This window comes from Ictidomys tridecemlineatus, chromosome 7 (genome assembly GCF_052094955.1).
Source record: "Ictidomys tridecemlineatus isolate mIctTri1 chromosome 7, mIctTri1.hap1, whole genome shotgun sequence".
NCBI lineage: Eukaryota > Metazoa > Chordata > Mammalia > Rodentia > Sciuridae > Ictidomys > Ictidomys tridecemlineatus.
In genome coordinates, this window is record NC_135483.1 from 67210688 (window position 1) to 67221954 (window position 11267).

Here is an 11267-nt window from a genome sequence, read left to right on the forward strand (position 1 = left end):
TATAAGTGCCTACAGGTGCTCCAGATAATTTTTGCTCTTGGCCCTCACTCTGGCACCAACCTTACTTCTCTGAGAGGTAGCACCAATCCCTATTTTTTGGAAGAAAATTTTAATAACTTCATGGAAAAGTAGGGGTGTCAGAGCAGCAAAATCAAATGATTTAATCTCAGGTTTTGAAAACTATAGGGCAACAATGGCTAACACATTTTAAGCAGAATATTTTAATCTCTAGTACAGAAAAGAAAGTGCAAACGTACAAATCCCCAAATCAGTTCCAAATGGCTTATTAGTCAATGATCATTTCCCCAAAATTATCTCTCTGCAAAAATTGCCTTGTCCTACTAGTTTCTCCTTTTAGATGTTTCAACACATCACTTGGGAAGTTTACTCTAGAGTAGAAACTGCTTTTAAAGAAAAGAGGCAACAAAATGGAGTCTGATGGTCTGTTTGTCCAGGCAGAATTCACTATTCACTCACAAGGAACAGTTTCAAACATACTTTTACACACTAGTAATAGCCTCAGATTCGTTAGACTGGCTTGATTTTTTTAACTTATTTATTCAAATTTGTTATAGATGATAACAGAATGCATTTTAATTCATAGTACACATATAGAGCACAAATTTTCATGTCTCTGCTTATACACAGAGTAGAATCACACCATTCGAGTCTTCATACATGTACTTAGGGTAATGATGTCCATCTCACTCCATATCCCCCATACTCCCTCCCTCCCCCTTTCCTATCTAAAGTTCCTCAATTCCTCTCATGCTCCACCCTCCATCTGCATTATGGATCAGCATCCACATGTCAAAGAAAACATTTGGCAATTTGGTTTTTAGGGATTATCTTTCTTCACTTAGCATAATATTCTCCAATTCCATTAAATTACCTGAAAATGCAGCATAATATTCTCCAATTCCATTAAATTACCTGAAAATGCAGCATAATATTCTCCAATTCCATTAAATTACCTGAAAATGCCATAATTTTATTCTCTTTTAATGTTGAGTAATATTCCATTGTGTATATATGCCACATTTTCTTTATCCATTCATCTATTGAAGGGCATCTAGGTTGGTTCCACAATTTAACTATTGTGAATTGTGCTGCTATAAATATCGATGTGGCTGTGTCACTGTAGTGTGCTGTTTTTAAGTCCTTTGGGTATAAACTAAAGAGTGGGACAGCTGGGTCAAATGGTGGTTCCATTACAAGTTTTCCAAGGAATCTCCATACTGCTTTCCAGATTGGTTACACCAATTTGCAGTCCCTCCAGCAATGTATGAATGTGCCTTTCCCCCACATCCTCGCCAACATTTATTGTTGTTTGTATTCTTAATAGCTGCCATTCTGACTGGAGTGAGATAAAATCTTAGTTTTGAGTTGCATTTCTCTAATTGCTAGTGATATTGAACATTTTTTCATATATCTGTTAATTAATTGTATATCTTCTTCTGAGAAGTGTCTGTTCAGTTCCATGGCCCATTTATTGATTGGGTTATTTGTTTTGTGGTGTTAAGATTTTGAGTGCTTTATATATCCTAGAGATTAGTGAACTATCTGTCGTGCGTGTGGTAAAAATTTGCTCCCATTTTGTAGGCTCTCTATTCACCTCACTGATTGTTCTTTTTGCTGAGAAGAAGCTTTTTAGTTGAAATCCACCCCATTTATTGATTCTTGATTTTATTTCTTGCGCTACAGGATTCTTATAAGGAAATCAGGGCCTAATCTGACATCAGCCTACTTTTTCTTCTATTAGGCACCGGGTCTCTGGTTTATTCCTAGGTCCTTGATCCACTTTGAGTTGAATTTTGTGCATGGTGAGAAGAGAGGGCCTTAATTTCATCTTGCTGCATATAGATTTCCAGTTTTCCCAGCAGCATTTGTCTTTTCTCCAATGTATGTTTTTGGCACCTTTGTCTAATATGAGATAACTGTATTTATGTAGATTTGTCTCTGTGTCCTCTACTCTGTACCATTGGTCTATAAGTATATTTTGGTGCCAGTACCATGCCATTTTTGTTACTATTGCTCTGTAGTATGGTTTAAGGTCTGGTATAGTGATGCCACCTGTTTTACTCTTCTTGCTAAGGATTGCTTTGGCTATTCTGGGTCTCTTACTTTTCCAGATGAATTTCATGACTGCTTTTTCTTTTTCTATGAGGAATGTCATTGGGGTTTTAATTGGAATTGCATTAAATCTCTATGGTCATTTTGACAATATTAATTCTGCCTTTCCAAGAACAAGGTAGATCTTTCCATCTTCTAAGGTCTTCCTTAATTTCTTTGTTAGCATTCTGTAGTTTTCATTGTAGAGGTCTTTCAACTCTTTTGTTGAGTCCTAAGTTTTTTTTCTTTTCTTTTCTTTCTTTCTTTCTTTTTTTTTTTTTGAGGCTATTATAAATGGGGTAGTTTTCTGGTTTCTTTTTCAGAGGATTTGTCACTGATGTACAGAAATGCCTTTGATGTATAGAAATGATGTACAGAAATGCCTTTGATGTATTTCATATCCTGCTACTTTGATGAATTCATTTATTAGTTCTAGAAGTTTTCTGGTGGAATTTTTTGGATCCTTTAGATATAGAATCATGTTATCAGCAAATAGTGATAATTTGAGTTCTTCTTTTCCTATCCATATCCCTTTAATTTCTTTTGTCTGATTGTTCCGACTAAAGTTTCAACAACTATGTTAAATAGAAATGGTAAAAGAGGGCATACCTGTCTTGTTCCAGTTTTTAGAGGAGATGCTTTCAATTTTTGCCATGTAGAATGATGTTGGCCTGGGGCTTAGCATAGATAGCTTTTACAATGTTGAGAAATGTTCCTGTAATTCCTAGTTTTTCTAGTGTTTTGAACATGAAGGGGTGCTGTATTTTGTTGAATGCTTTTTCTGAATCTATTGAGATGATCATATGATTCTTACCTTTAAGTCTATTGATGTGATGAATTATGTTTATTGATTTCTGTATGTTGAACCAACTTGCATCCCTGGGATGAACCCCACTTAATTGATCATCGTACACTTTCTTTTTGATATGATTTTGTATTCAACTTGCCAGGATTTTATTGAGAATTTTTATATCTATGTTCATTAGAGATATTGGCCTGAAGTTCTTTCTTTGATGTGTCTTGTCTGATTTTGGAATCAGAGTGATATTGGCCTCATAGAATGAGTTTGGCAGTGTTCCCTCTTTATCTATTTCATAAAATAATTTGATGAGTATTAATATTAGTTCTTCTTTGAAGGCCTTGTAGAACTCAGCTGTCCTGGGCTTTTCTTGTTGGTAGACTTCTGATGACATCTTCTATTTCATTGCTTGAAATTGATCTGTTTACCTTGTGTATATCATCCTGATTTGGTTTGAGCAAATCATATGTCTCTAGAAATTTGTCGATGCCTTCAGTATTTTCTATTTATTGGAATACAAATTTTCAAAATAATTTCTGATTATTCTCTTTATTTCTGTAGTGTCCATCATGATATTTCCTTTTTCAACACAGATGTTAATAATTTAAGTCTTCTCTCTCCTTTGTTAGCATGGCTAAGGGTTTATCAATTTTATTTTTTTTTTCAAAGAACCAACTTTTTGTTTTGCCATTTTTTTCAATTGTTTCTTTTGTTTCAATTTCATTGATTTAATTATTTCCTATCTTCTACTGCTTTTGGTGTTGATTTGTTCTCCTTTTTCTAGGGCTTTGAGATGTAATGTTAGGTCATTTGTTTGTTAACTTTTTCTTCTTTTAAGGAATGAGCTCAATGCAAGGAACTTTCCTCTTAATACTTGCCTTCATAGTGTCCCAGAGATTTTGATATGTTGCAGCAATGTTCTCATTTATCTCTAAGAATTTTTTAATCTCCTCTTTGATGTCTTTTGCAACCCATTATTTATTCAATAGCATATTATTGAGTCTCCAGGTGTTAGAGTAGCTTCTATTTTTTATTTTATTATTGATTTTTAATTTCATTCCATTATGATCTGATAAAATGCAGGGTAGTAGCTCTACTCTTTTCTGTATTTACTAAGGGTTGCTTTTGGCATAATATATAGTCTATTTTAGAGAAGGATTCGTCTGCTACTGAGAAGAAAGTGTATTCTTCCATTGATGGATGAAATATTCTATATAAGTCTTCTAAGTCTAAGTTATTAAATGATATATTGAGTTCCATAGTTTCTTTGTTTAGCTTTTGTTTGAAAGATCTATCCAGTGGTAAAAAAGGTGTGTGAAAGTTACCCAGAATTATTATGTTGTGGTCTATTTGACTCTTGAACTTCAGAAGAGTTTGTTTGGGGCATATATATTTATAATTATTATATCTTGTTGATGTATGGGTCCCTAAGCAGTATGAAATATCCTTCTTTATCCCTTTTGATTAACTTTGGCTTGAATTCTACTTTATTTGATATGAGAATGGAAACTCCTGCTTGCTTTCACAGTCCCTGGGAATAGTATGTTTTTTTCCCAACCTTTCACCTTCAGTCTGTGGATGTCTTTTCCTATGAGATGATTCTCTTGGAGGCAGCATATTGTTGGGTCTTTTTTTTAAATCCAATTTGCCAGTCTATGTCTTTTGATTGGTGAGTTTAGGCCATTCACATTTAGGATTATTATTGAGACATGATTTGTATTCCCAGACATTTTTGTTTATTTTTGGTATTTAACTTGAATTGGTTTCTTCTTTGATTGGTTTTTCCTTTAGGGTAATACCTCCCTTCACTGATTCTCATCAACAATTTTTTTCATTTTCTCCTTGTGGAATATTTTGCCAAGGATGTTCTGTAGTATAGGCTTTCTAGTTGTAAATTCTTTTAACTTTTGTTTATCATGGAAAGTTTCTATTTCATCATCAAATCTGAAGCTTAATTTGCTGGATATAAGATTCTTGGTTGGCATCCATTTTCTTCCAGAGCTTAGTATATGTTGTTCCAGGATCTTCTAGCTTTCAGGGTCTGGGTTGAAAAAATCTGCAGATATCATAATTGGTTTCCCCCTACATGTAATCTGATTCCTTTCTCTTATGGCTTTTAAAATTCTATCCTTATTCTGTATATTAGGCATATTCATTATAATGTGCTTTGGTGTGGATCTGTTGTGATTATGTATATTTAATGTCCTATAAGCCTCTTGTATTTGATTTTTCAATTCATTCTTCATGTTTGGAAAATTTTCTGATATTATTTCATTGAATAGATTGTTCATCCTTTGGTTTGTAACTCTATGCCTTCCTTTATACCAATAATTCCTAAATTTGGTCTTTTTATGTTATCTCATCATTCTTGAATGTTCTGCTCATGATTTCTTACCATCTTCACTGTGTGGTGAACATTCTTTTCAAGATTATATATTTTGTCTTCATTGTCCAAGGTCCTGTCTTCCAAGCAATCTAATTTGTTGGTGGTGCTTTCTATTGAGTTTTTAATTTGGTTTATTATTTCTTTCATCTCAAGGATTTCTGTTTGTTTATTTGTTTGTTTTTTCAGAACCTCTATCTCCTTACTGAAGTAATCTTTTGCTTCCTGTATTTGCTTATGTAGCTCTTCATCGAATGATCTTTTGCTGACTGTGTTTGCTCTCTTATACCATCTTTAATTCACAGAACATTTTAATTATGTACATCCTGAACTCCTTCTCTGCAATTTCTTCTGTTATTTTGGCCATGGTTTCTAATAATGTAGTATCTTAATTTGTTTGGGGCACTTTCTTCCCTTGTTTTTTTTGTTTTGTTTTTTTTGTTGTTGTCAGTGTATCTTCCCTTCTAGCACTGCAGATCCGAGGTGTTACGGTTTTTACTCTACAGGCTATAGGGTCCCTGCAGGGTTCCAATACCTCTCCTTTAAGGGGTAGAACAATATTAACAGATCCCAATACAAACAATATACAGCCTTAAACCAAATAGCTGCTATTAAGAAGACATTTACAGTTTTGTCACAATATAAAGAAATGGTGAATTCACTTATTATCTACAATATAAACAGTAGGTTTTCAAAGGGGTCTACAATATCTTATGGTGTAGGATGGGATGTTGAGGGGTTAGGAAGTGACTATATAGAGTTATTAGATCTTAGGAAGTATGAAAGAATCTAAAGTTGATTAATAGCAGGAGAAGAGAAAGAAAGTGATTTCAGAGAGACAAGTAAGTGGAAAGACAATAGAAAGAGTACAAAAAACAAACAAACAGGGACTGAGGTTGTGGCTCAAATGTAGAGCACTTACCTTGTATGTGTGAGGCACTGGGTTCAATCCTCAGTACCACATAAAAATAAAATAAAGATATTGTGTCCACCTACAACTAAAAAAAAGTTTAAAAAATATCAAAAACTAAACATAAATATTAAGAAAAATAAAAATATAAAAATAAGAGGTAAAAGAATATAAAACACAGTTGTGATATACTATTCAGACATCCCAGTCCTCAATAGCCTAATTCATGAAAAGTACTTGGTTTCACAAATGTTGTGTATGTGAAGGCAGGAGAAGAGAGGGAGAGAAAAGACAAAAAAAAAAAATCTTAAAGGAAGATACAAGGATTGTTTTTATTGGAGATCAGTATCTTTCCTGCTTCCCTTCTCATCCAATAGGTGGGGTTGTCAGTTGTTTGCTGGTATCTCCACCCTCAGGATGATGATATTAGGGTGCAAGGGTTCTGGTCTTGGAGGCAGGACTCCTGGAGGTGGGGTATAGCACTTGCTGGTCCCCAATGGAGACTGCACCCCAAGGATCTCCTTTGGGGCCTGCTTGTGTGATGTGGGTGCCTGGTCTTACTGGTCTCTAATTTAGTCTGTAAGCTGTATCTCACTCATCCCCTTCCTCCCTACTTCCCAGTCAGAAACCTCTCTCTCTGGAGGTCTTGTGGGCTGTACTCTGAGAGCTGCACATTGAGAGCTGTTTTGTATTGGGCAGTTCAGGACCAAGTTTTGGGTTAGTAGCTGCCAGGGAGGCGAAAAGTTGGGGACTCTAGGTCCCTTGATATTGCTTCTAAGCACCAGCCAGTGTCCCAAGCTGGGAGTTTCCCTAAATAAAGATGGCGACAAAGGTGTCCCAAGATGGAGGAAGCTGCTTTCAGTGATGGGGTGTTGGGTCAGGTAGGGCTGGGTGGTGGCATTGGGGCGTATTCAGAGATGCAGCCCTGTGGCATGCAGTTTTGCAGCTGGTGGCTGTCTCCAGACCCTGTGCAGTGTCCCCAGGTGCAGGCTACTGCGTGAAAGGGACTATGGCAGTGGTTGCAGTGTTGGAGGTGACCAGGAGAGCCCCATGTAGGCAGATGGGAGTCCACATGGGAGTGGCTGCCGGAGGTTCTGCTCATGGGCAGCATCCTGTGTGGAGTGCTGATGCCAGTGGTCCTGCTCGGGCACCTGGAGGTCCGTGTGGGTGAGTGATCAGGTGTGTGCTGATGCTGAGGCTTGGGAATCTGCATGGGACAGCAGCCTTGATTTCCTGTGAGGGAGCAGCTGTTGGGGGGCCTCTAATAACTCACAGAGAAACAGTATTCCCACTACTTAAATCCCTGGTCACAGAGCGACACAGAATGCAGCTTTTTCCCTCTAGCCCACCATCTTGGATCCTCTTGTTTTGATTATTTGTGTTGTTTTGTTTTTTATAGGATTAGTGATGGTGAAGTGATCATGGTGGGAAAGAGTTTGACATGTACAAATTGAGGACAGATTTGATATGCCTCTGTTTCAAGGGCATTGGGATCTCTTAATCCACTTTCAACAGAATCTGCTGCCAATCTTTTTTCAAAGTCCCAGTCTCACTTGAGGTTTCAACTAGCTGTTTCCTTATGGAAAACTGTCTGTTTCAGTTATATTCTACAGTGGTTGATGTGACTTCATGGACCTTCTTAACTTCCTATCAGGAAGCAATCTGACAGCACAAAGGATAATCCCAAAGCCACAGGACTTGGGACAATTTCATTGATTTTTGAAACATCATTCCCAAAACATATTCAGGGTAAAATCTGATAAGGTATAGGCCAAGCATTCACTTTTCTCTCAGAACTACCTCGAGTGGCAATAAAGCAAAATGCTTACCCAGAAAGTTCTGCTTTGCCAGTTCCAGGCACTTTCCATTCATATAACAGCTTCACAAAGTCACCAAGAGCTTCTAAGCTAAGTGCATGTGCTACTTCATTGCTTTGAAATTAGCAGCATTCTAGTCTGTGGGGTAGTTTTACCAGTGAAGCATCAGAATATATTTGTTTATTTCCAATGGTTCTCCTAGGAATAATCATGTTTGTCATGTACCTTTAAATGTAAAACATTTGAGTTAATAAAATCAAATTGCATTTCAGCAAGACTTTTTTTTTGTAATTGTTCCTCATTCCATTATTACTTTTAAAACTCCAAACAACATAAATGAAGTTCACTTAAATTGATCAGCTAATTCAAAATCATAAGCTGTTAGGCACTTATAAAATGTAATTATGTATTTAGAAGTATTGATATTGGATTGGATTTTATAGAAATGATGTTTTTAGATTTTATTGCCCAGAGGAAAAAAGTCCCTTCATGATTTGCTTAAAATTAAGCCTGCAGTTTTGCAAAATCTATACAACATTTTGACCAATAATGAACCACATGTATGATGGTGGTTCCATGAGATTATATTGCCTGGTGATGTTGTAGCCATCTTAGTTGGTGTTAGTACCTGCTACAATGTGCATACAACGATGAAAATGTCTAACCATACATTCCTCCAAACGTACCCATTTCATTAAGCAGCACATTAGTGTACATCTGATAGCAACTTTCTACTTCAGCAGTGGAAAGATTATAGTGTGTCCTGCCATCACATTGGGTATAGCAACGTCATTTAAATAAGGATTTGTGTGTGTGTTGCTGGGCCAGTCATGTTTTTTCAGACCAACCCAGGGCTTCACACATGCTACGAAGCACTCTATCACTGAGCTACAACCCCAGCAGGTATTAATTTTTTTAATTCTACAGATTTTTCTAAACCCAGACACCTATAAGTTTCAATGATACTTTCATTTCAGTAAATTATGTACAAGTTAACTTTTTTTTTCCCAAAAAAGAACAGTCTGGACTCTTTTACCCAAGAACTCCCTTTCACTGCATGCGTTACTGTTGTCCCTTTTTGGATCATGAGTGTGAATTCTTTCATGACTCTTGATCATATCCAAGATAACCTGAGCTTGCTTTCTGTTCTGAATAATAATTATATGGAATATAATTATTCCATATTATTCCATGTGGCACCAATCTGGTAAATTGTAGAACAACTGCATGTATTAAATATGGAATATAATTATTATTATTGTTTCTCCTTAGTAGAAAAATGACTGGACCAATCCCCCAAAGACTAGCCTCTTCTTCCTCTGATTCACATATTCTTCTGTTGCAGATTGGATTTGAGGCCTCTCCCCTCCAGGGACAGGCTGCAGCTTCAGAGAGTGGGAGTGGAGCTGATTCTGAGCCAGCTCGCCATGTCTTCTCCTTCTCCTGGTTGAACTCCCTGAATGAATGATGTTCATTCCAACTGCTGCACTTCTGTCTGCCTGAATGAGATGCACACAGGCAGCAGGGAACCTAGATGAAATTAACACGATACAGATGATGAATGGGACCTCTCGACAGGATTTTTTAAAGAAAGAAAAAAAAACCACTTTAATTCCAGATGACTTATCTAACACATTGAAGAAAAAAAATACTTTCAGAAAATAGATGCAGAAAGCACTGGAGAAAAGAAACTTGATCTTATGCAAGTCTTTTATTGTGTGGGAAACATGAGGGGTGTGTAGGTGTGGTACATGTGGGTGCGTCAGTTACAAGTAGCAAGTGTTGAAAAATGTGGGCACTACACTCTCGTCTCTAATAGGCACCAGCTTTTTGTTATTAGATCATAGTGGCTCTCATTTCCTTTTCTCTTTAACAATGCAGGTGGTCAGTGAAATTCAGTGTCAATTCAGAAATCCCTGATTTATCAATATACAGACAAATGGTAAATCATTGACCAAAGCTATGAAAATGTTGTGCAAAGTTTTCCTCTTTTCCATAATAAATGTCACTGGATGTGTATCCAGAAATGTTCTTTGAATTTGATGGCACTTTTATAGTCCAGAAGGCTGAAGGCCAAGGACATCTCTTGTGACATTTTTCTAATCTTAGTTTTAGACACTTATATACTAGGTACTTTAATTGAAAAAGACTTTCTAACAGAAACCAGTTTCTCATACATCTCTGTGGCACCAATCTGGTAAATTGTAGAACAACTGCACGTATAAATATATATGTGTGTGTCTGTGTATATACATATATATCATGCTTTATTTGTCCCACCATAATACTTCTTTCAGAACATAAGTGTAACTTTACTCTGTATGAACTGTTAAATAAATACTGTTTTTAAAAAGTTAGTCTTATAATAATTTATTCAGAATTTCATATCATCTTATTAATCTATTAGTCAAGTGCATTTCAAGGGCCTTAGGGGGAAAAAGCATTTTCATACATATTTTGAAGTATTTAATAATTTGATTGAAAATGTTAAGTTATAACTAAACTACTGAAGGCAAATGCATTTTAAAACTAGTTAGCTATGCTGTTGAGTTTTAGAAGTGAGTAAAGATAGTTCATATTCCTAAGAATCAAAGTGATTAGCTTGGAGGGTATTTGTGCATAATTAAAGCCAAATGTTCTTTGTAAGAAAATATTTCCCCAAGTGTCATTTTACAGCAACTGAACATAGTTGATTTAAATGGAGATGCTATCAGGTTTCTCCTATTAGAAGTAGTAATTGGAAAATAGCTCAGAAAAAAAAAAACCACTTTATGGTACCAATTGATAAAGTAAGCCTTTGTCATGGAAAAACAACGCAGCATTTTGACTGCATGGTTCACCTCAGCTCTTCTCTTTATCCTTTCCTACTCTCCCCAATTACTTCATATCTCATTATTCATCAAGGAATGCTTTTTCCACTGTGAGTGACCTTCCATTTGTAAAATAACCAAGTTTTAGAGCTAAAAGCAGTTTTCCAAATTATCTAGTTCAATCTCAGATGAGTAGTCTGAGGTACAGAGATAAGGTGATTGTAGGACCTGTGCAGCCACTGACAGATGTTTTTATCTTTGGTAGAAAAAAAAAATGCAGGAAGTTTGGGGGATTTTTGACTGTTTGTTTGTTTATTGTGCAGAAGACAGTTTGGAGGAAGCTAGAAGAGGAAAAATAAAAGCACAATAACCATTGCAGCTTTTATTAAAAATATAAATATTAAACATTCTCTTACACAATCAAATTGACCAAGGA

General features: G+C 36.0%; 1 protein-coding gene across 2 annotated transcripts in view; it reads left to right on the top strand.

The window, feature by feature from the left end:
* Positions 1–10355, top strand: part of Trim55 (tripartite motif containing 55) — a 54067-nt gene extending 43712 nt beyond the window's left edge. For both annotated transcript variants that reach the window (XM_005322951.5, XM_005322954.5), the window contains one exon: positions 9367–10355. In XM_005322951.5, coding sequence (XP_005323008.1) covers positions 9367–9489 — 123 coding nt within the window. In that variant the 3' untranslated portion in view covers positions 9490–10355. The remainder of the gene's footprint in view (positions 1–9366) is intronic.
* Positions 10356–11267: the final 912 nt, after the last annotated feature.